This window comes from Vulpes lagopus, chromosome 13, assembly GCF_018345385.1.
Source record: "Vulpes lagopus strain Blue_001 chromosome 13, ASM1834538v1, whole genome shotgun sequence".
NCBI lineage: Eukaryota > Metazoa > Chordata > Mammalia > Carnivora > Canidae > Vulpes > Vulpes lagopus.
In genome coordinates, this window is record NC_054836.1 from 48,706,031 (window position 1) to 48,731,329 (window position 25,299).

General features: G+C 37.9%; 2 protein-coding genes across 5 annotated transcripts; one reads left to right on the plus strand and one right to left on the minus strand.

Moving 5' to 3' along the window:
• Positions 1 to 1,023: 1,023 nt before the first annotated feature.
• Positions 1,024 to 8,007, minus strand: THAP5 (THAP domain containing 5). 3 transcript variants are annotated; one of them, XM_041728027.1, is made up of 4 exons: positions 7,817 to 7,951; positions 6,977 to 7,192; positions 4,185 to 4,377; positions 1,024 to 3,681 (listed from the first exon to the last, which is right to left on the minus strand). In XM_041728027.1, the coding sequence occupies exons 3-4, from the start codon at positions 4,329 to 4,331 to the stop codon at positions 2,770 to 2,772; spliced, it is 1,059 nt and encodes a 352-aa protein (XP_041583961.1). In that variant the 5' UTR covers positions 4,332 to 4,377; positions 6,977 to 7,192; positions 7,817 to 7,951; the 3' UTR covers positions 1,024 to 2,769. The 3 variants fall into 3 exon arrangements, with proteins under 3 accessions (XP_041583961.1, XP_041583960.1, XP_041583959.1); XM_041728026.1 differs by lacking the exon at positions 7,817 to 7,951 and adding an exon at positions 7,667 to 7,791; XM_041728025.1 differs by lacking the exon at positions 6,977 to 7,192 and having other exon boundaries at positions 7,817 to 8,007.
• A 160-nt stretch (positions 8,008 to 8,167) lies between these two features.
• Positions 8,168 to 12,907, plus strand: DNAJB9 (DnaJ heat shock protein family (Hsp40) member B9). 2 transcript variants are annotated; one of them, XM_041728168.1, is made up of 3 exons: positions 8,168 to 8,312; positions 10,237 to 10,463; positions 11,408 to 12,907. In XM_041728168.1, the coding sequence occupies exons 2-3, from the start codon at positions 10,247 to 10,249 to the stop codon at positions 11,857 to 11,859; spliced, it is 669 nt and encodes a 222-aa protein (XP_041584102.1). In that variant the 5' UTR covers positions 8,168 to 8,312; positions 10,237 to 10,246; the 3' UTR covers positions 11,860 to 12,907. The 2 variants fall into 2 exon arrangements, with proteins under 2 accessions (XP_041584102.1, XP_041584103.1); XM_041728169.1 differs by having other exon boundaries at positions 8,294 to 8,412.
• Positions 12,908 to 25,299: the final 12,392 nt, after the last annotated feature.

Sequence of the window (25,299 nt, forward strand, 5' to 3'; positions counted from 1 at the left end):
GGTCAAAGCATTCACATAGCCCACCAGATTAAAAAAGGTAGAGAAATAAATTCCACCTCTTGATAAGGAAGTGACAAGGTCACACTATAGAAGAGAATACAGAATGAGATATATTCTGTAACCATATTTGGGTGTACTTCCTTTTTTATTATACAGGATAGAAAGCAGAGACTATTTTGGGGTGGGAATAGCCTTCCACAATACAATCTATTCATAGATGGCATAGCAGGCACTGGTAAATTGCATTGTCCATTGAGGACATGGAATGTTTCAAAGATTATGTGAAGATGTAGGTCTTTTCCTAAACATTCTTAAGATGTTTAAGATCTTAAGGATCCATTTTGTAAGAAGGTTCTTGATTTTAAGGGAAAAGAATTAAGTAGGCAGATTCAAAATATTTATCCAAACATTTGAGTGAATTACACTGTCAGAGAAACAAGTAATTAATGAAAATTCTGCTTTAAAGAGCTTACAATCTAGTCAAAAGAACATCCATATATATGATATAAAAAAATATAAGGCAGATGCTGTTACAGTATTATAAAACAAAGCTGTTTTGTTTTCTGTAGGAGTAGACAGGAAACAATTTTGACTGGGTAAAGGGAGACAAAATTCAACCAAAGCTATAATTTTGACTGAATTTGGGGAATAAAATAAACATGAAGAAAGTCACCTGTATGGTATGTTTGGAAAATGCTAAGTAGTCCAGTGTGGCTAGAACACAGGATGAAGCAAATCACAGAGAATCATATATGGTAAGAAGCTTGGCTTTATTCTATATTGAAGAATAATTTCAGATTTCTGGGAAAGTTAAGTAGTGAGTGGATGATATAGTTAGATCTATAGTTGAAGGAAAATGCTAACAGCAAAATCTAGAATGATATGGAAGGGACTGAAAACACTGGCAAGATTAGCTAAGAGACTAAAATAATCCAAATAAGAAATAGAGTTGGCCAGAACCCCCAAATATAGAAATTAAAAGGCTGGAAACACCCTGAATTGAACATAGGCAAGCCAAGAAAATATCTTAAATATTTATAATTTATTAAGTTTAAAGAAATACAACCAGTTTAAATTATTCCTGAGTAGACTACAACTTTCAATAAAGAGAAAATAAATACAATATGCACAGGTAAAAACAGAGTTGAAACATTATTTTATAATGACTTATTAAAGTTATTTTCATCTACAGTAATTATTTCAAATAAATATTGTAAAATGGAGCATGGGAATACTTAAATACATTACTTCTACCAATTATCTGTACATAATTTATGCAAAAATCTATGGTTTTTTCTCCCATAATAAAGATACCAATATTAACTTTTCATATTTAAGATACATACTTATATAATACCAATGAATTGTATTAGCTTGAAAAAAATAGTGTGGCCAAAAATAATCACCATGAATTTACAAAACAATTAGTATCTGCTGTGCAGTCAACTAATGTTTATTGAGCACCTCCTATTTTCCAGAACCAAAAACATGTTACTTCATTGAACTCTCAAAACACTCCTTTGAGATTAAGTAGTAGTATTTTTTTTATAAAAAAGGCAAGGAAAAGTGTGATAAGAACTGATAGGAACTTGCTCAATACTATAATAAGTAACATATTCAATTATATTAACTGTCAATTTTAAATCATTATTTCTACATTTCTGCTGTTCCCACTGTCTTTTTCACATTTAAAAAAAATTCTCATGGATATAAGCAATATTTTTATTTACATCACCATCATTCCTTTCTTGCTTGTCTAAGATCACTCCAGATCTACAGTTTCTTGCATATAAATTTTAATAAAATACATATATATAAGTGGGCATGTATAATATTAAATAGTACTCTATCATTCTGGAATTTAAAAATGACAAAAGCACACATTTAAAAAAGCGACACATTAAATAGATATAAGTTATGATTTCTAAAATATAGTAATCTATATAGTTTTAAAAATTAACCTCATTACAATTTTTGGTTTATAAATTATTACCTTAAATATAGAATGGTTTTTTTTTTAAATATAGGATGTTAAGGAGATTACCTGACTATGTATTATGATGGTCAGCTACATATAGGGTATTGAAATACATATTCTTTGAAGTTTAAAGTACCTCTCCTATGAACCGGACTAATGGTTATTATCACTCAAGTGGAATAAAATTATAAAAGGAGTACTATTATTACAAATAACTATAGTCAACAAGTCAAATACCACAGAATTCAATTCTGAGGATAATCCAATAGCAAATAACATCAAATACTAGCCAACATCTAGTATTATAAGTATGTATTACCTTACCAAAAAGTTGTTCTATTAAAAAAGTATCTTAATAGAAAGGAAAGGAACTATAAACAGACTAGATTTTATAAGTGGCCTTATTGTACAGATTACAGACTGAGGCTTCAAAGTAATTCGCCCAAATCACATGCCAAAGGTAGAACTGGCACTGATATCCAAGCCTGATTTCTCTTCTGGGCTCCTTTCACCATCTCCATGTTGTCCCATTTTATGAATCATATTATTTATTCACTCTATTTTAACTTTAATTTAGAAGATTACCAAGTGGTGAAACTTCTTCTCTACAGTCCAACAACTCTCTTGTTTTTCTTAATAATGAAGAATAACTACAAGAATGGGATGCAGTTTTTAACATTAGAACATTTTCTTAGCTTAAGATGAGAACTTTATACCGGAAAAAGCTACATATAATTTAGTTTGGCTGCGAAAAGCTTATATAAAAGTCATAGTGTTAAACTCTTTACACTCTATATCATAGTAACTTCATATGTTGTGAAATGATTTTCTATAATCTTGACATTTTCTTCAGATAGCCAGTTTTCTTGTTTTAGCTGCCTTATAAGAGCTTCCAATGACTTCAATCTTCCAAGAGTTTGTTGTTCTTGTAGCTCGAGAAGAGTTATCTTTGAATGTAGTTTAGAAACTTTCTGCCAAAGATGTTCCTTATTTATATCTTGTCTGCAATAAGAATGTTCAATTTGTAAAACTTCTGTCTCATAGTCTACATCCTTATATAAGGAGTCTTCAATGTCTAGATCTTCCATTTCCACAGTTTCTTTTTCAGCAGATACAAAAGAATTAATTGGTTTGGAATTTTCTGTGGGTACAAAAATGGCAATAACAGATTCTTTATTTGTATTTAACTCTTCGACTGTTTGAGTAATTGTGCTGAGTAAAAATGGACTTTCCTGTGCGGACTTAATTTCCATGGAATTATTTGTAAAGTTTGGGTTAGCAAGATGATCCGCAGTTATTTCAAACACTTCTTGGGTTTCCAAAGATGGCTGAACATCTTCTGAGTTTGAAGTTGTCAAGGTAATAGTTGTAGAATTTAGATTCTCAAAAGATGTGTGAAAACCACCTATATCTATGTCTTGGGTAACTGAAGTTTCCAAGGTAGATACTGGTATTCCAATATCTTGTTTAAGCAGATTAAGAGTTAATACGTTATTTTGTATACATTCTGGTTTGGGAGCTGGTGGCTTCACCAAAGTAGATGAATTATGTAATTCTGTGTGTTCAAGGAGAATATTTGTATTAACTGTATTTTTCTTTAACTCATTTGAAGCAAATGATTCTTGTGACTTGGCTTTTAGGCACACTTCTTTCTCATCATCTAATTTTTTCTTCTGAGATTTTTTTTTGGAAGGGTCTTTTTCCTAGAAAATAATATTTTCAAATTCTAAAGATGTCCTCACTAACCTTATTCTCTTATTAGTTAGTGCTGAATATTTAACTACAACTTTGAGAAAGATACCGGCCAAGTAAATTTACACAAGTTAAAAAAATGTTCTAAGCATATAACGACTCAAATATACTCTAAATTTAGTTTTTAAAAAAGTATGAAGCATATTCATTCAATACATGATGGAAACATTGCAGGTCACTCAAAAGACCAGTACCAAAATCTTAGATCATTTACTTACATTAATAACTTAATGATTTATGTATGTGTTATCTTTTGTTCTTCAGTTTAAGTTTTTTAAATAAAATTATTTACACTTTTAGCAGAAGCATAAATTAGTCTTCCTTTTCCTCAAGTATCTGTTTCCCCAGCAGTTATCTTTCCCTCTCCCTCCCTTAACTTCCATTACCTGCCACCCTGCAACCTACCATCCTGCTCAGCATTGTCCCCCTCTCCCCTATGTGCTGCCTCCAATACCTGATCGTCTTCAGGCAAAGAAAATATTGTTGGAATTGCAGTTTGTTTCAAATAGCGAATACCCCATCTGATGTCAAGAGAGTCAGGAGTAAAATGGTCACTACACAGGAACTGGTATTTACTGGGTACCCATGAATCTCGTTTCATATTCTTTAACCATTTTTCAAGTCTTTCTTTGTCATGTAGAGGAAACCTGAAATTAAAAAAGGAAAACTTTGCTATATTTTTACAATTTTGCAAATTCCAGGACTGCATATATAGGTAACCTATGCACTGAGTGCTGCAAAAGCAAGGCAACCATCTACACTGAGTAAAAGCACCTTAATGACAATTCTACAGTAAAGATGTACTTTACATCTACAGTAAAGATGACTAAGCTATAAAATGTGTAGGCAAAGCTTTTCAGAAAAATGGCTCATAGGGTTCCTGTGTGGCTCAGTCGACTAAGTGACTAAGCGTCTGACCCTTGATTTCAGCTCAGGTCATTATCTCAGGGTCCTGGGACTGAGCTCCGAGTTGGGCTCTGCGCTGAATGTGGAGCATGCCAGAAATTCTCCTTCTCTCCCTCAGCCCCTGCCCCTTCCCCTTCTTGTGGGAGCACTTTATGTCTCTAAATAAAATCTTAAACAAAAAAGAGCAATGGCTGGTAAAACATAACAAGTCCTGCAAGTAAAAATATATGTGTTCCAACAAAGGGTAAAATCTATTCATATTTTCTGTGGATTATATTTCATTTTTATTTTGTTATGTATTTTGCCTAGAACTAGGAAAAAGCTTTTCATAAACAAAGTCCCATTCAAATGTATTCTACACTAATACTACAAGTTAAATGGTGTCTTGTCTATAACTTAAGAAATATTAAGCTTTAAGCTCTTACTTATATTAACATTTTTAAAATAAGTTAGTTCAAACAAGTGATTTAATTGACAATGAATACTAAATTTTATAAAACTACTAATATTCCATTCCCTTTACCAGATTCAGGCTCAATTCTACCCATATGTAATTTAATATTTCTAAACTTCTACGACTAGAGAATTGAGAACCCTAAAATTCAAGCTCTGAAAACTGACACAAGAACAGGTTACAAATAGACTCTGATATAACATGAAATAAATCAAACAGAAAAGACAGAGAAAGGTCAGACAGTTCTTTATATGTGTTGTTCCTGTGCTGACAATAACCTTTATTGAGAGTTGGTGCTTACTGAGATGTGTTTTATAGGCAAAATTGGGCTAATGACAGAATCTGAGAGAAAACTTTTTCCTACCAGTCTAAATAGGTTTCAGTTTAAACTGCATTAAACAGTTAACACAGTATTCATATTTCTTAAAATGATTTTATGTAGTCTAATTTCCTACTTTTAAAAAAGAATATAAGGTTTCTCATACAAAAAGCAGCAATTATATATTCCCTCTCAATTCCTACCACTTAGTTTATGCTTTATAATAGCATGCTTCCTCCCCTCCCCCCATCCTGCAAATACTGGTAACTTTACAAGATGCTAAAGGAGTCTAGGTACTTTATAGAAAATAATTTTTCACTCAAATACCCTTACATGGAAAAATCAGATGACCTACCTTCAGAAGTTCTTACAACAGATACAATTTTCACACATGGTTTGAAAATTCCTTAACCTTGCACATATCAAGAACTCAGGTTACAGACATAATCAGAAAAAGCTCTGAAGGACAAAAATAATTTTTCTTTTCAGAGGACCTGAATTTTTTTAGCCATAGAAAAGTTCAAACCTTTTCTGCTACATCTAAAATGAGAATATGCCCTTTACAATATTTTTACATGTAATCTCATGTATAAGGATGCTGTTTGCAAATTATTTCTATCATACCTATATACTAAGTTATCACACAATTAAAAAAAAATACTCTGAATATCCTTACTGGTAGGTAACTGGACTGCAATGCTTTCTCAACAGGTAAATCTCTAAGAAATCTCAGGCAATACGTTTCCTGAACAACTCAGGGCCTTTACAGTGGTTCAATTTGCTTGTAATTTTGTTTCACCATCTTTCTAATTCCCCCAAAAGCATAAAATAATCATATTATAAACTTAACACTATATGCACATACAAGCTGAATTCTCAAAGTAATCTATAGTACAGCTTGCTACAGTGTCAGCCTTAACAAATCCAATTCAAGTTTGATGCTGTTAGGGGAATAAAACTAATTTCTATTTTGCGGGTTACATGGGGAAATAACCTTAAAAAATCCATTTTGGTAAATTCCCATTTTGAAGAAAAAAAAATCTTTGTAACTAACTCCCTCTGACATTGTTATTTTACCTTCCTTAAATACAGTAACGATGGAAAAATTTAAAGAATTTGGGAGTCTGGGATTATTGCCCCCCAGATGAAGGCTAATTCAATCTGGGAAATGAGGCTAAATCAAGTTCAACATGTTTTCGTTTTCTGGGTTTGTTACAAACTTTCAAGAGCCATAGCTATTGTTAAACTAGAATCTCCCCCAAAAACTCTCTCTGCATCTTGTGGCCTCCAGATGGGAAAGAGTCCTGGAAATACTGCCACATGTGAATTATTTTGGCTTATCAGGGTTCCCCCACCCCAAACCCATTAGTTAAAATAATGGAAAACAACCGTGTCTGTGAGCAGAGCTTCCGGTCTTAAAAAAAAAAAAAGTCTTCACAAAATAGCTGGTAAAAAAAAATCTAAAAGACGATCAGGTTAGAGCTAAATGAATTTTACAAACAAACAAAAAAAGGAAATCGAATATTGTAAATATGTGGATTCTCACATACGTTAAGCACGTACTGACCGTTAAGGGCTGCTTTGCCTTTTTGCACACGAAAGGACGTAGGGACGACTGAATCTCCCTTTACAGGTGGGAGATCTTAGGCAGAGAGTTTTGAGATAAATGTGCGGAAGGTCAGTCAGCTTCAGAGTCGCGGCGCCGGGCTTGGGGCCTCCGGGGTCCGGCTGGCTTTGGGGACCGGCACTCGAAAATGCCACCCGCTCCGGCTCCCCCGTTCTCCTGAATAAGAAGGGGAGCTTCCCTGCTGTGGCCTCACGGAGCCAGGGCGCGGCGGCTAGTTGGGCACAACCCTGACCCGCTCTCGGGGCGGTCGGGAGGGAGTCACGCGGCGGCCTGCGCGCGCTCACGACGCTCCCAGGGTGGACTTCCTCAAGGGCCTCCGTTTCTTCGGGGGGAAAAAACGGAAGGAGGGGCCGTCTACGCAAGCGGAGTACCTCCCAGAAGGCGTGAGGTGAGCGTGAGCGCCGCTGCGGCCGGCCTGAGGCGCACCTGAGGCTCACCTGAGGCTCACCTGAGGCGCACCTGAGGCGGAGGTCCTCGCCCAACAGAGGCCAGGCGAGGGCGGGAAACGCTCTGAAAACCGCGGAGCGCCGCCCCACGCGCCAGCCCGGCCGCTTACCCCCCCACCCCCAAGGGCCGCTACGCCTCCCGCCAGCCCCGTGTCCTTCTCGGTTCGGACGTTTCTAAATAAACCTGAACTCGAGCCTCCACGTCGTCCTCCCGCGCTGCGAAGGGACGCGCCGGTGGGGCCGAGGACGACTCTGCAGGTACCGCCGGCCCCAAACGCCACAGCCCCGTGGCCTCACCGTAAGGGCGGACGCTTCTGCTCCGGGGACAACTTACGGGTAGAAACTCAGCTTCCGGTCCTTACTGTTTCGTCCCCGACGGTTCTTACAGCAAATCGCCGCGCAGTAGCGAGGCATCGCTCCCTCCACGGCGGCCCGGAGGGGCCGGGCCGGCGAGGGGCGCTGGCGTGACCCCGTCCGCCAAGGCGGAGCGAGCTACCACCCCCGGCGCGTCGCCGAGCCACTGCGCCTGCGCCACAAGCGGCCGAGCCGGAAGGACGGTCGCGACCGTCGACTCACTTCCGCTTCTGCCGGCTTCAGCACCGCCCTTTCTGGAGGTTGGGGCCGGAAGTGACGCGCGGGCGGAGCGGCAACAACAGTTTTCCACGTGCGCGTAGGGCGCCAGGGTCACGTGGGGACGCAGGAGCCAATAGGGGAGCGTTTCGTGTAAGGTCTTCTCTGAGGTGGCGGCAGCGGCGGCCGCCGGCCAGCGGGGAGCGAGCTGAGAAGGGACGCGGCTGCGGCGGCGGCGGCGGCGGCTGGCGGGGCGCTAGGTCTGTGTGCGCGCGGCGGCGCGAGGGCCCGTGAGGGGCCGGGCGTCGGTCTCCCGGCGCCTCAGCTCTGCGGCGGGGCAGCGGCCGGCGGAGGGTGCGGGTGAGGGACGAGGCCGGGGTGGCGGGGAGGGGTGTGCAGAGCGGCCCGCCCCGGGCCTCGGCCGGTCTTTGCGGGCTGACCCGGGGTCCCGGGGTCCGCCGCGGCCGTCGCGGGGCCCCCAGCTGCCTGCCTGGTGGCGGTGAGGGCTTAGGAGGAGGAGGTGACCGAAGCCCCGACGAGGGCGTTTCGTGTTCGGGGCCGGCCGCGGGCTTCTGCGGGCGTCGGACAGCTCCTCCCAGGGCGGGGGACGGCCGAGGACACCGCGGCGGCGGCGGCGGCGCCGGGACGGGCCGGACGGGCCCCGGGCGTCGGGGGATGCGGGCTGGCCCAGGCCGCTGTCCCCGTGGTCGCTCTCGGGAAGGAGGCGTCCGTGGGCTGCAGAGTGTGGAGCGGCGGGCCGGCCCTCACTGAAGCCCGCGCGGTGCGCCTCCCCCCGTCAGGTGCGGACCTGCCCTCGGGCTGGGGCAAGTACCTGCAGTCTCGGTGGCGCCCACAGCCCCCGCTCGGCTTCCGTTTTCTTTCTTTTTTTTTTTTTTTTAAAGATTTTATTTGTTTGTTCATGAGGGACACAGAGAGAGAGGCAGAGACACAGGCAGAGGGGGAAGCAGGCCCCACCAGGGAGCCCGACGCGGGACTTGGGACTCGATCCCGGGACCCCGGGGTCGCGCCCTGGGCCGAAGGCGGCGCTGAACCGCCGCGCCCCAGCCGGGCTGCCCCAGGTTTGCCTTCTGTGAACGAGGAGCTCGTACTTGACCCTTAGTACCCGTGACTCTGAGTAAGTCTTCGGAACGGAGGAATCGGACTGCTAATTGCGCTCAGCAGAGGCCACAGGAGAGGAAGGCAGGCAGTTTCCACAAACCCCAGCGTCTTTCGTCAGCCTCGTTATGTCATCACAGGTTATTAAGGACTCAGTGCGGACTTCACGGAACACGGGATCGCATTAGTTTTTGAATCCCAGGTCGTCGCATGTATACTACGCAGGATCCTATGTTGATTCCTTATGTAGATAGACCATCTTTTTAAGGTTAGAGAAGTGGTTTTCATGACTAGCAAGAAGCTTGAAAAATACGTGTTTACCTTATCTAAAAGTACGGACTATGATGTTTCTGGGAGTCTGAGCAGAAATCTTAAATTCCGTTAGGAGTTTTTTTTTTTTTTTTTTTTTTTTTTTTTAGCAAAACACCATTTATACTTTTGGGGTTAAATATTTGGGAATCTTACAATTAAAAAATCATCACATGCTATTGTATTGTCAAGATTAATATGCCACTGAGATTCAGTATGTGCAGCCCTTGGCTCACCTTGCTGAAAGGAAAGCTGAAGTCAGGGCTTTCTTAGGGAGGGAGGATCATCAGTTCAGACATACTGGGCTCTTTACCTTGGTATTGTACTTTTTTTTTTTTTTCTCCTCTGCGAAGTCAGATACTTTTAGTCCTCTTAGAATACGAGTTCTTGAAAGGAAAGTTGACATCCCTTTGAAAAGTATTTGGATTTTCCACCCTTTTTACAGTGTTCACAAATCATTAGCCTTCAGTGTTTACTGGTAAAAAACAGTTATTGAATATTTTTGTGTCTACTCTGTGATCAGAGTATTAGTGAAAAGGTAAAGCGATTTTTTTCTCAATTTGAATTATATTTGCTTTTAAGAAGGTCACAACCAACATAGAGGTAATAAAGCCTGCAAAAACGAAATAACATGGGAACAAGTACAAGATACTATATGCTTAACATTTTGATGGCGCGTTAAGTATGCATTGTATCCTAAAAGAAGAATGAAGTGTTAAGATTGGCTCCATGGATAAATTTTTTTTCTCTTTTTTTTAGGATATTAGAAATGGCTACTCCCCAGTCAGTTTTCGTCTTTGCAATCTGCATTTTAATGATAACGGAATTAATTTTGGCATCAAAAAGTTACTATGATATCTTAGGTGTGCCAAAATCAGCATCAGAGCGCCAAATCAAGAAAGCTTTTCACAAGTTGGCCATGAAGTACCATCCTGACAAAAATAAGAGTCCTGATGCTGAAGCAAAATTCAGAGAGATTGCAGAAGGTAAGTAAATGATTATCTCTGAGGTCTCACAAATACTAATTAGTAGTAAAGGAGAATGATAGCTAAGAAGTGTATATTTGGGGATAATGTGATGATGGGTCACAGAGTAGGGTCTACATTTAAATAAAGGAGATTGTTGAGACTATCTTTTTACCACAATTGCTTTGATTCCTGGATGGATGGATGAATGGTAATATCAATTTTTATTGTCATATAGATCCTAAAATGTTAAAAATGTATTACTTTATTCTTTTATTATTTATGAAATTGCTTGTTTCCGTGTTAAAAGGAATTTTAGATATGTAAAAAGCTAACTTATGAAACAGTTTATTTACCAAGTATGGAGATTAAATATAAAATATCAGCTATAAAAAATTTAGACTGAAATGTTTAGGTTTTTTTTCTTCACTTGATCTATATTTAAAAGCCACATTTGTGTTTAAAGGAAAAATATGAAACAAATTTTGATTTAAGACTAGTTCTAAAACAAATTGCACCTCCTGAGCATTCAGTAATTAATGGTGGGTGGAAGTAATTGAGTAGAGAGTTAAACATTTACTTCAACTAGTAAGTAAGTGAAAATTTTAATTGGTTGTATTGGACTGTTAATTTATTTAATACAGGTAATGGTTTTACCCAAGTAATATGGAAAATAACTCTGTAATTGTTGTCCACATGCTTATTTGTAAGTAATGGTAGCATTCATTTATTGGTTATTTACTAAGGGCTGGCATTATTCCAACAGCTGATACTGCACAGTATATAGGACAAAGGCCCTACCTTTTGTACCTTTCATTTTTTTTCCTGTGTTTGTGATGTCTTGGCTTAATGGTGATATGAAATCTTTTCCCTAAAAAAGAGAGTTGAATTCACTTATTTGAAGAGATTTGGATGTATGTAATTTTCATTACCTTCAGTTACTAAAGTATTTTTATTTCCTTCAGCATACGAAACACTCTCAGATGCTAATAGGCGAAAAGAATACGATACAGTTGGACACAGTGCTTTTACTAACGTTAAAGGACAAAGAGGTAGCGGAAGTCCTTTTGAGCAATCATTTAACTTCAATTTTGATGACTTATTTAAAGACTTTGGGTTTTTTGGTCAAAACCAAAACACTCGATCCAAGAAGCATTTTGAGAATCACTTCCAGACACGCCAGGATGGTTCCAGTAGACAAAGACATCATTTCCAGGAGTTTTCTTTTGGAGGTGGACTGTTTGATGATATGTTTGAAGATATGGAGAAAATGTTTTCTTTTAGTGGTTTTGACACCACCAATCGGCACACAGTACAGACTGAAAATAGATTCCATGGATCTAGCAAGCACTGCAGGACTGTCACTCAACGGAGAGGAAATATGGTTACTACATATACTGACTGTTCAGGACAGTAGTTCACGATTTTTCTGTTCTTTCTAAACCCAACTAGTTGAATTTTCTTCAATATCTTTGATGCAAAACAATTTTCTGTGAACTATTTTGACAAGTGCATGATTTCACTTAACTTGATAAGGTATTAAATGTATTTAAATGGTTTTTGACAAATTCAGCAACACTCAGTAGAGAAATAGCTAATTATTAATTTCCCTGATTAGGAAAGATTCTTTAAAAAAAAAAAAAGATTGTAATTCTGCCTGGTTTTTTCTCTACCTGCCCTTGGGCTTACTTATGTGGCCTGTTTTATTACCAAGAAAAGATTGAGTTCGCCTGATATATTTAAAGGTTAGCCTTTGAAACTTATTGTAGATTTAAATTGTGTGAACTTGAATGGTTTTTGCAGTGAAACCTTTGCTAATTTAAAATTGCATGCTCCGCAGCATCTCTGACTTGGGTTGCTAAGTGTACATGAAATTGTAATTGAGTCATTCAGCAAAGGATAGCAGTATCTTTCCACTGAAAGCTTCAGAAAGGCATGATTTAATATTCACCACAGAACCATACCTTCCTGCAGTAAAAATTGGAGTAAAGGAAATGATTGTATTGCTCATAGCCCTTTAGGCCAAAAGAACATTGAAAACTTTTGAAATATTACCAAGAGATTGTTATGTGTTTGGTCCCTGGCTAATGATTTTGTAGTGTTGAAATCATAGCTAATTTACACATCTTTTCACATTTCTTAGTTGTTGGCGCTCTAGGTCTTACATGGATTTATGTATTTTTGTGTGTGTGGTTCCTCCTCTTTGCACTCATCTTTATCTATAGATTGACTAATACCTCATTCTATATGTAAAAACAGCCAGTAATTTCTGTGCAACCTTATTATGTGCAATATTTTTAAATCCTAAGAAATGTGTGCTTTTGTTTTCATATAGACTTATTTCTTTAGTCCTGCACTTTTTGCATCATACTCCATATGAGTATTAATCCTATGGATACATATTAAAACTAGTAAATGTCTCATACAGCATTGTGAGTGAGAGAAATATAATATTTACAATATGATCTCGGTTCTCGTTTTATTGTTAAAAGTTTATTCTGTAGTTCTAGAGCTATGGAAGGTATATAAACAATGGTGCCATAGACCATATTCCAGAAGTTATTTTGGACTAACCTGAAACCCTGATGTGACCTTGTTTGGTTGCCATTTGGTAATTTCTCTTACTTTCTTATCATCCTCCTTCCCTCACAAATTTTGGTACCTTAAAGATTTTGTTAATTTTAATTTTGGTGTATTTGCTTGCTAGGAGCAAGTATACTTTCCATTTTAGGCCTCATTGGGGAAAAAGGAGAGACTTTGCATAAAGTTATTTGTTATCATTTTTAATTTGAAAGCTGTGAAGAAAATGAAATTATTACATTAAATTCATGTATCTTAATTATTTCCTGGAAGGTATACTTAATACTTTTGTTTGATAATAAGAAAATAGCTGTAGCTTGAATTTTGGTCTAAGCATCATCTGTAGCCTATCAAACAGAACAAGTGAGGCAAGAAAAAAAAAGCCATTTCCAAATCAGGATTAACTTTATATTTTTAGCAGCTGTCCCCATTTTTGCAGGACCTGATTATCTCTTGTTTTTCCTGTGCTGAAGATTTATTTGAAATCCTTCCTTCCTTTTTTTTTTTTTTTTTTAAACCTCCCTTTGACTCTGGCATGATTTTTGCAAGGAAAAAATAGACCCTGAATCATACACACTTAAGGTACAAACTAAATATTGAAAAGATACTTAGGTAATCTGTGGAGGTGTGTGTGTGTGTGTGTGTGTGGTTTGATATATAAACACCTGGAAATTAGATCAGTAATCAACATAAACATTTCCTCAATAACTTAAACTTTTTCTTTTTTTTTAATCTGTATGGGTATACAGACAGAAAATGGAAAATGACCAATACAATAGCTTAATCTATACTTCCTACACAAATCAACAGTCTTTTTTTTTCCTTCTAGACAAAATAGTAATATATATAATATGACCTTTAGTCTTTCTACTGAATGAATTTTCTGTTATCCTTCCAGTTTTCTGGATTGAATATGTCTTGAATTGGATGCTATAGGGCACATAGTAGACATGAGATTTTTTTGTGCTCCAGAATTGGCATAATTAACCGCTTATCTGCTTGTTGATCTTAGGCATTTTTTGTGCTATGAGTCTTGGTTTCAATTCTGAGATTAGTTCTATGAAAATTCAGGCTGCCCAAGGACAGCTAAAAATTTGCACATTCCTAGGGCAGGTATTTTCTGAAGTAGAAGTCTGTTTAGCAATTAAAAGAACACACTGGAGGAAGAAGAGACCATTGCCAAACGGAAGAAAGAAGAAAAATATTGATACTACCAACAGGTCTCTAAAATTTTTATATTAATGTTAATCCTGGTACCTTCAATTCCACATGACCAGTTGAATATAATCAGCCATGATTGTTTCCCCTCTCTCTTGGTCCCAATGACAGAAAATATAAGAATGAAGTCATAAAAGTGCTTGGAAAACAAGAGTTTCGAGAAATTCCAGGAAGGTATAAAACAGAAGGAATTAGATTGAGAGAAAAAGCAAATAACCAGAGCCAAGGAAAGTATCCATGAAAAGTTTTAAGGCTCAGATTTGAGTGGGCAGGAATGGGAGGAGACAAGGAATGGGCCAATGTTCAAGTAATGCTGATTCATTGAAGAACTGCGTTGGGAACCCTTGCCCTTGCTTCTTACCTCCAGATAAATTGTTACTGAGATAGCTTTCTTTAGGGTAAAGCCTAAAAGAATAACTCTTTGAAGATACAGATTACTCTGTCAGGGAGGCTCCCTAGTGAGGGTATTGAGGTGCCATAGTAGAATAGAGGTGAAGTGAATTTTCACTTGGGGTTAGGGAGGGTGAGTAATAGCATTCCACTCCCAGATTAAAGCCTCCTTACTTGAGCACGTGTCAAGAACAATAGCTTCTACATGCTGTCCACATACTGACCTATAGGTGCCTGCTGCTTGAAATGCCCTAACAACTTAAACAGAACCATAGCTTCTGTTTAAAGTGGATGTTAATGCAGGCATATATAGTAATTCCTGAGGAAACTTGCTTTTCACAGCTATCTGCAATTTGATGTAGTTCTTTATCAATATATACAGATGCCTGAGGAATATCAGACATTTAAGGAAAACCAATAGCAGGGAAGAAAAACCCTGATATCCAACCCTGACAAATATAATTCAGGAGATAATTCTAATACTAGGAGATAATTTAAAATTTTAGAATTATCAGACTTTTGATAAAATACTACATCTGTGAATCAGGCATAGGTCTTTGTCTTATCTAATCTGCTTCTCCAAGATTTCTTTCCATCTGCTGATGGTGTCAGGAAGGATAGATGAAGCAATTTGCATGTAATCATTACAACCAAAGTCACAGGAAGATAACAGTAGATACATGGTACATGTGTTCCCTACCGTGCAGTCTGTACTTTAAGCCTTCTACAAAATTCAGATTCTTCCTCTTATCTCCACTTTGCTGCTCAGACTCCTCCCCGACTTTTCTTTAGACCTTGCTCTATGGGGGAACTATCTAGTGAAGAAAAGCAGAGTTTGCCATCTCAAAATATGCCCTTTAGGCATCAGAATTATTTTAGGCTGATTAGTTTTCTAAAAACAAAACAAAAAACAACCCACACACACACAAAAAAAACTGTAGTCATGGAAGAAGCTCTGAAAACCAGGAAGATGTTGGCTTTTATAGGAGACATATTTGTAAGGAAAATCTCCATTTGTAAGGGTGTCTCCCTCTGCACTAGAAAGATGATGACCAAGTCTCTAGAAACCCTCACCAATGGAGAAGGCATGGAACAACCTTACTCTTGTTTACTGTGCTTTACCTGAAAGCTCTCCATAATTAGCTCCCTCAACCCCAACATCTTTTGTCTTTTCTCTGGAGATGGTATTTAAGGTGATAGCTTGGGCCATTTTAAAATCACTCAATTCCGGGTATCTCCCATGTACAGGAGATATAGATGTTATTAAACATCTGTTTGTTTTTCTCCTGTTAATCTTTTATTACAGGATGGGTGGGGGGGGGGGGGAGCTACTTCAGTCAAGAACCTGGAAAGGAATAGGAAAAATTATTTTTCTCTACAGTGATTTGTTGTGCAGTCCTATTTATTGTTATTTATTATAATAACGCTATAGGGTGCCCGTGCTTCCATTCCAGTAGAAGGAGACAGGAAATCACCATAATAAATATGTAAATTACTATGTTAGATGATAAACTCTACAGAAAAAGTGTAGCACAGAGGAGGGATAGAGGATATTGAGAGAGCAGGCAGACCAAGCATGTATTGCAGTTGTCAACAGGATGGTCAGCATAGGCCTCACTGAGAAGGTGAATTTGCATAGGTTTGAGTTGTTTGCATGGAAGCACAAATGACAAGTTCTAGGAAGAGCAAAAAAGCCAATGTAGCCTGTGAACAAAGAAAAGTAGTTGGAGATGAGTTATAAAGGTAGTGAGAGTTGGGAGCAGGACAGATTATGTAGGGCTTTTGGCTTTCATAAGGAATTTGGCCTTACAATGTGATGTAATAACTCAGTTACAAGCAGAGAAATGACTTCATCTTTCATACATTTAAAAGAGATCATTCTAGCAACCGTGTTGATGATGAACTGTGGAGGGGTAATGATGGAATAGGCTATTTGAGTATTCCAGAATGAGAAATTGGTGCAGCTCACCCAGTGCACGAGGATGCTAGCAATGGAGGTGGTGGAGAGTGAGTGGATTCCACGCATAATCTGCAAGAAAAGCCGGCAAGATTTGCTTATGGTTTGAATATAGGTATGAAAGAGAAGGAAAGGATGATTCCAAGCGTGTGTTTATAGAGGACCAGAAAGATAGTTGCCATTAACTAAGATGGAGAAGGCTACAGGAGAAAGACATTTAAGAAGGAAGATCAGAAGTTCAATTTGGCCATACCAACTTTGAGACAATATAGGAAAGGTGGAGATACATCTGGAATTTGGAGAGAGAGAGCTGACCTGGAAATGTGTATTTTGGAATTGTCAAAATATAGATGATACTTTAAACCTTGAGGCTAAATGAAATCAAGGGAATATTTATACAAAACACAATCTAAGAACTGAGCCCTCAGGTATTCTAATAAAAGTATAAGAAAATGAGGTACCTACGAAGATATATGAGAAGAAATAGCCAATGCATTAAGAATTTTGTGTCTTGGGAAAAAGTGAAAAAAAAATCTATTAAGAAGTCTAATGTGAAAAAAAAAAAAAGTCTAAAATGATCAGTTTTGTAAAATGCTGCCACTAGGTCCAGTAAGATAATCCCTAGAGTGGACCATTGTTTTTTTGTGAGTTTTCTTCTTTTTTTTTTTAGCAAGTTAGAGGTCAAAAATGACTTTGGCAAGACCAGTTTCTATCAGGTGGTAGTGGTGCCTCCAGGTTTAAGAGAATGGCAGCCAAACTAAGTGCTTTTAAAGAAATTATTTGGAAAATAATTTACAGTGAATTATTGGACAGAATTTTTAACATGGATATTGTAGTAGAATTTCAATTATTACTCCCAACTGTGTAGCAAGTAGCTTGTTCTCCAGAATGGCAATGATTTAATCAATTGTGCCTAAGTAATGCAGCCTCCATAAAAACCCAAAAGGGGAAGGTTCAGCAACCTTCCTTACCAGTTTGAACACATGGAGATTTGGGGAGAGTGGTATACCTGGAGAAGCTGTGGAAGGAATCTCCATGCCCTATCTTCATACTTTGCTCTATAATCTCTTCCATCTAGCTGTTTCTGAGTTATATCCTTTATAATAACCTATAATCTAGTAAGTAAAATGTTTCTCTGAGTTTGTGAGCTGCTCTAGCAAATTAATCAAACCTGAGGAGGAAGTGGTGGGAACCTCCAGTCATATAACCGTTTGGTCAGAAACACAAGTAATGTGCTGGGCTTGAATTTGACATCTGAAGTGGGGGTAGTCTTGTAGGACGGAGCCCTTAACCTGCGGGATTTGATGATGTCTCCAGGTAGCCAGTGTCATAATTGAGTTGAACTGTAGGACACCCAGCTGGTGTCCAGAGCATTGCTTTGGGTGTGGGGAGAAAACATGCCCCCATGCATTGGAAATTTGAGTCCCAGAACCAGGCCTTTTAGTGACTTCAGAGCTTTCCATATGCCAGTCTATATTATGAATTTCTAGAAGATATACCAATTATTGTTTGCCAAACTTACTAGACCACAGAACCATTTGATTATATCCAAATGTGGCACTGACAAAGTTTGGTAAACACTGACCTAAATAAAACTGAGTAAAAAATCATAATGAATCTTTTGAACATGTCCACACATACTAAATAGTAATTCTTCAAGTAGAGCAAAAATGATATGCTTGTGTTCCCATTCTCTCATCTATTTGAATTAACTACGATATGAAAAAGCTCTCATCAGCCCCATTATGATTTTATTTAGTCTAGTCTACATTTCATCACCATGCTTTTCTTTTGATCGCTGCTATAGCTATTTAACATTGTTTTTTTCAGGACTATACACCTATAAAAGTCATCATCAGGCAAAATAGGACAGTACAACTTAATAAAATGAAAAACTCCTTTATTAGTCTCCCAAGAAAATAAAAACTAGTCATTGTTACTAAATTGTATTTTTTTAAATATTTTTTTTAAATTTTTTATTTATTTATGATAGAGAGAGAGAGAGAGAGAGAGGCAGAGACATAGGCATAGGGAGAAGCAGGCTCCATGCACCGAGAGCCCAACGTGGGATTCGATCCCGGGTCTCCAGGATTGCGCCCTGGGCCAAAGGCAGGCGCCAAACCACTGCACCACCCAGGGATCCCTACTAAATTGTATTTTAAAAATAAGATAGTATTTGAGTACAGAAGAATTAAAAATGTGATTATTAGGATAAAGAGCAAATGATTCTCACTGTGTCATCCTTTAGTAATTGGACCAGTATTAGCAGCTAGTGGTATCAAACAGGTTCTGACAGTTGATTAGTGAATTGAGGTATTTCTAGGTAATGAGGAATAGAATAATGACACTCACTCCTATATTATACATACATTTTCTTGGCGAACTATCCTTTGGCTATGTCTGCAGAATAATGGGATAAATGGAAACAGATCAAAATACTATACAGTGAATAATTTATTAGAGTCTTTTGAGAATTGATTCCTTTTTTCTCTGCGTATATGCACAAATAAAAAATTACTGACCTTATTTCTAGTGCCAACTTTCATCATAAGCTTTCTGGCAAGTGCTGGCAAGATGGTCTCATCTTGTGAGAGAATATAAAGATTAGTTTCTCTTCTAACCCAACCATACCAAAAAAATTATTACACAATGGTGAGAGAGAGGATGGAAGACATCAAGTCTAGAAAAGCAGTGTATAGAGTTTTGCTCGGAAGAACTACAGAGAAGTTGGTGGTGGGGCGGGGGGGGGGGGAGTGAGGTTAAAAGGTTTCCCTATAGAGTGGCAAGAATTAATTGAACAGACATCTGAATAATACCAGGTGCTGACATGGAATGAAGCAATGTCTTCAAAGGTCTTAGGAAAAAGTGGTTTGAAACTTAGAACTTCATAACCAGATAAAATTTGATTAAAAGAAGGTGAGAAAAAAATGAAGCCATTTTAATAATGCAAGAACTCAAAGATTATTACCCACATATCCTTTATGGAAGAAATATTGATTTTTGCTTTAAATTAAAATGTTCAAGAAAGGGTACAACACAGGAAACAAGACAGTGGCAACTGAGTATTTATCTTCACATAGGAATATAGAGAGCTGGAAAGAAATCGAGAGGCTACATTAGAATTTGACGGTTGGGAATTTCTCAATTTGGAAAATATGAATTTTGTTTCTTTCATGGATCTAATTAATTTGCAGTTAAGTTGTTTACATAATCGTAAGTGTTTTGCAATCAATCTATAAACAGTATACAAAATATTTAATTATTTTTATAGGAATTATGTAAAATGTACCTTACATATTGGGAAATTGAAGGAAAAGGAAAGAAAGGCAAGGTGGAAGACAAGGTTAGTGTATTAATTCTATCCTCTTTCATGGTAGGTCATCAATTGATTCTTGAAAGTTGATAAAGAGTAGTGATTTAAGCATATATCACTTGCAATTTTAATGACCAGCATGAGAAAAGTTGCTAACATCATTTCTAAGATGTAGCACCGAGAGGCTGGGGAACACTTACTTGCATTTTACATGAACCTCTGATGTTTGAGTTTCTGTTTGTGGATGCATTTTTTCCTACGTTAGTATAAACTTAGAAAAAAAAACTCAAACCCTCGTCCATCTATTAGGATGCCTGCATCTAATAGAAAACCCCTATAATGAAATCTACCCAAGTCATAAGATGTTTCTCTTTTCTAACAGAGTCTGAAGGTCAGGCAGCTCCAGGATTTGCCAGGAATCTGGCTTTGCTTTGTAGCTGTCTTCCTCTGATCTCTGTGTTGGCTTCATTATGATGGCTATTATGAGCAATGAAACCTTCTCTGGAAGCCCTTCAAAGAACTTTCCCTCCCATCTTATTGACCACAAATGTTTCCCGCAGTTACATACCCACAGCTAGACCAATCACTAATGGGGGGAATACGACCACCATCATTGGTATTGGCCAATCAAGACCACACTCTGGGGCTGGGGCTATTCTCCCCTACAAGTCATGGTCTCCTGGAGAAGTATTGACACCTGAAGAAAAAAAAGCAGTGCTCTATTAGGAATTGGAAGGATGGAGGGGAAGGATGTGCATGCTATGAATAGTTGAATACTACAAAAAAAAAAAAAAAAGACTTCAGTGGTCTTGAACATTTTACTTCCTTTATGATTTATTCCTTACTGTTAGACATTTTAATAGAGGAGTGGGCTCTTCTCTTTGTATCCCCAAATGGTGCCCGAGTTTTTGAGTTAGGAACCAACGTCACTTTAAATACTGTAGAATCTTGGCACTGGTAGGTTTAACATTTATGCTTCCAACTACTTGGAACAGACCCCAGAGTTCCATAATATAGTAATCTGTGATTTTTCTAAAGTACAAAATTGAACTCTTTGCCTTACTAGTCTACTATTCATTTAGGTAGAAAGCATGCCTAGCCGCCTAATTTAACATCTGTGTATCAAAATATCCCTAGTTTGTATTTGCCATTATGTAGGCATTTTAAGAGGGAAATTGTTTCCTACACGGTGTTCACTAAATTAGAGATCCAAGTCCCTTTCATCAGTGTCAAGTTTATTTATTGTATTCTACCTCTTTTGTGGTTTTGTTTCTTTTCTTCTTTCTTTTTTCTTTCTTTCTTTCTTTCTTTCTTTCTTTCTTTCTTTCTTTCTTTCTTTCTTCTTTCTTTCTTTCTTTTTCTTTTTCTTTCTTCCTTCCTTCCTTTCTTTCTTTCTTCTTTCTTTCTTTCTTTCTTTCTTTCTTTCTTTCTTTCTTTCTTTCTTTCTTTCTCCTTCCTTCCTTTCTTTCTTCTTTCTTTCTTTCTTTTCTTTCTTTCTTCTTTCTTTCTTTCTTTCTTTCTTTCTTTCTTTCTTTCTTTCTTTCTCCTTCCTTCCTTTCTTTCTTCTTTCTTTCTTTCTTTTTCTTTCTTTCTTCTTTCTTTCTTTCTTTCTTTCTTTCTTTCTTTCTTTCTTTCTTCCTTCCTTCCTTCCTTCCTTCCTTCCTTCCTTTCTCTCTCTCTCTCTCTCTCTCTTTCTTTCTTGACGATGGTTGCTACCATGGCACACTTACCTGGTCCTATCTTTTGCCACTTGTCTCTCTGTTTCTGCCTCAGTCAAACCCCATTTTCCTTCATTTATTTGAATACTGGCTTTGAATTTTTATCCACTGGCCCTTAGGGAGTCAAATCGACATCTGGATTATTTCCCTTAATCTTGGTCCTACCAACTCACTGTTTTCATGTCTTCTACCACCAACCTATGCTGCTGAGGCCGTGAGGCGGCAAGGATACCTCATGGTAACATCTTTTCTGGGGTGGGACACATTATGTAATTATCACTCACTAAATTAGCAGTTTATTTTATTTTTAAGATTTTATTTATTTATTCATGAGAGACACAGAGAAAAAGGCAGAGCCACAGGCAAGGAGAGAAGCAGGCTCTCAGAGGGGAGCTTGTTGTGGGACTTGATCCCAGGACCCTGGGATCATGACCTGAGCCAAAGGCAGACACTCAACCACTGAGCCACCCAGGTACCCTAAATTAGCAATTTAAATCAATATTGCAAGCACTTTCAACTATTCAATATTTTAAACTTAATTTCCTATTATTTAAATATAATATTGCATAATAATCACTTGAAGTATTACATGATTCATTACATATATTAAGGAAAAGTCATTAAAATAAAATTCTCTGCTGAGAGTTCACAATTGACTTTTAGGTACGACTAAATGTGTTAACATGTAGATGATTGAAAGAGCCACAGCATTTTGTGGTTTAACCTTAGTATTTTCTATATTTACATAGAGAAAAACATTTCTTTGCTTTCAGGGAAGGTTATGATCCATTTATCACTGTGTCTTTTTCTATGTAGGTAGAGGTGTATATTAGTTAGAGTTGGTTAGTCTACACTGCAATAATGTAGTAGTCACATTCATTTTCTTAAATATTAGCAAACTAAAATATGTCTAATGATTTTATTAGGAATATTATATATCCATAAAAGGAATAGTGCTAAACTAGCTTTTTTGCAAAGTGTGTTATATGTGTGTTTAATGAAAATAAGAATTCTAGAATGAAGTATGGGAAACACTGGATTATGAAAGTTTTTATTATCCTAAGACTTCTCAAAGTCATTAATATGCTAATTTATGTTGGATATCTCCAAGAAGCAGATATAGTTTGAGGCATTTCTAAAATCTATGACAAGGGGCGCCTGGGTGGCTCAGTTGGTTGAACGTCTGCCTTAGGCTTGGGTCATGGTCTCAGGGTCCTTGGATCTATCCCTGCATTGGGCCCCTTGCTTGGCAGGGAGTCTGCTTCTCCCTTTGCGCCTCCTCCTGCTTGTGTCTCTTTCTTTCTGTCTCAAATGGATAAATACAATCTTTAAAATAAAAAATAAAACCTATGACAAGAAACCCTTTTTCAATGAGCAGCTTTCTGGACTAGTTAAGTAAAACTGATACTCTTTGGAAACTTTGGACTAGATATTTCTTTAAATCTAATTAAAGAACAAATATTTGTAGAAAAGGTAAACTTCTAAAAGCTTTACCCTAAAGCTTTCCACGAACAAGTGTTAGGACTAATGTTCCCACAAAGCTATTGTGGGTATAGAAAGAATTTATTAGAAGAGTGATGTGAAGAGACCTAAAAAGTGCAGAGTTAAAAGTGCAGAGTACATGTGTATGGTGTTACCTTGCTTTTCTTTGTTGTGGATATTGAGAAGCTCCAGATTAAAGTTGGATGTTGGTCATCAAGCTAGAATACCTGTGATTATGGCAATGCATCTCTAAAGGAGTAAGGGCCCAAAAGTCCTTCTTTTCTTATTCCCAGAGTGCCCTTTGACTTCTATATATGTTTGCCACCTGGAAAATGACATAAAAAATGAATATAGAAAGCCTGTATTGGGGAAATTAGAAAATTCACCCACATGGGAAAAAAATGCAAAGGTAAAAGCATCCATATTCATTTATAGCTGATCTTCTTTCTTTACTGAGAAAACAGAAGTAATCTGAAAAGAACTTTCCAAGTTTCCCACCATCCCTCTATAGCACAAACTCTACCTTCTGTACCTTTGCATGAACCTGTTACCATCAAGAAACTTCATGTTCCCACTGAAAGCAAACCCTTCCACTGTGCACTGGATCATGTCACTCAGGACATTCAATACATTGCTCCAGAAATTCTTCCTTCTTATAAAGATTTTGCTTCCCATTCAGTTATTCCCATTTTAAACTTATTGTTATTCTTTCCATATTAAAAGCAAATTCTTCTCTTGACTCCACTTTGCCAACCAATTGCTGTCTCATATGTCTACTTCTGTGGAGAAGTTTTGCTACATCACTCTGCCAGCACTTTTTTTGTCAGGGTTCTCTTTTCCTTGAGCTCACTTTGAAAAATCAATGTCAAATCACACATTGATCATTTCTCTTGGTTTTTCTTCTCCCTCACTGGTTGCTCCCTTGTTGATTCTTCTTGTTCTTTTCATCTTCTTAGTCCTGGTTCTTTTCTCCCTTCCACTTCTTTCTTTTTCTCTTCTCGTTCCTCTTCTTCCTTTTCCTTCTCCTTTCCTTACCTCTGTTGTCTTCTGATTATACTTACTCCCTATGTGTCCTCTTTTCTTGGTTTTAAAACTGTCAATATACCTGCCATTTCCAAATTTCTACCTCCAACCCAGATCTCTCCTAAATTCCATACTCATATATTCAGCTATCTAAAGTACAGCTCCTGCCAACACCTCCAAAATACAATTTGTGATATTCCAACAAATTCCAATTTGTGATATCTGTTCTGCCTCAGCCAATTGCATATCCATCCTTCCAGCTACTTAGGTTGAAACCTTGGAGTGATTCTTGATTTCTTTCATGCTTTTGCACTCGCACCCAATAGGCAGTCTTACTGGCTATATCATCAAAATATTTCCAGAATCCCACAACTTCCTATCACCCCCAATGCAAATATCATTATCATTTCATACAGATTGAGTAAAGATAAATTTCCATCCTTTACCTCCAATAGTCTGTTATCAAAGCAGCAACTAGGATTATTCTCTTAAGGTAAATCAGAGCCTATTATTTCTCTACTAAAACCTTTTTATTCCCTTCTCATTCACAATAAAAGCTACATTCTTTATAATAGTCTATAAAGTCCTATATAATCACCGCCCCCCCCTCCCCTTCAACTCAGTAATTTTATCCCTTTGTTCTCTCTGTTCCTGCCAGATTGGACTTTTTACTCCTTCAGGAACATGCCAGGCATGCTTCTTCTTCAGGGCTTTTGCACTAGCTGTTTCCTCTAGTTTGGGCCACTCTTCTACATAGGGCCAGCCCTTCCACCTTCTTCCAGTCTTAGCTCAAATATTACTTGATCAGTGGACTTCCTGGGCCATCTTATTTAATACCATACCATGCACACCCTCCTCTGCACTCCTTATCTCTTTCATCACCATTTTTTCCCCACAGCACTTATTTGCTTACTTAGTATGTTATCTGTTTCCTCTTGATAGAAATTCCATTAGAATGCCAATCTCTGTTTTGTTCACTGATGTGTCTTAAGTGCCTAGATCTATGACTACCATAGAGTGAATACTTGATAAATAGTGAATGAATGAATGAATTTGACATCTTACACAATGCACATATCTCAGCAATTTGACTTTTGGAAACATTACAGAATCCTTCATCTCATAAAATATTAAGCTGAATAGAGCTATTTTGACTACCGTAACTAAGAGTGACAT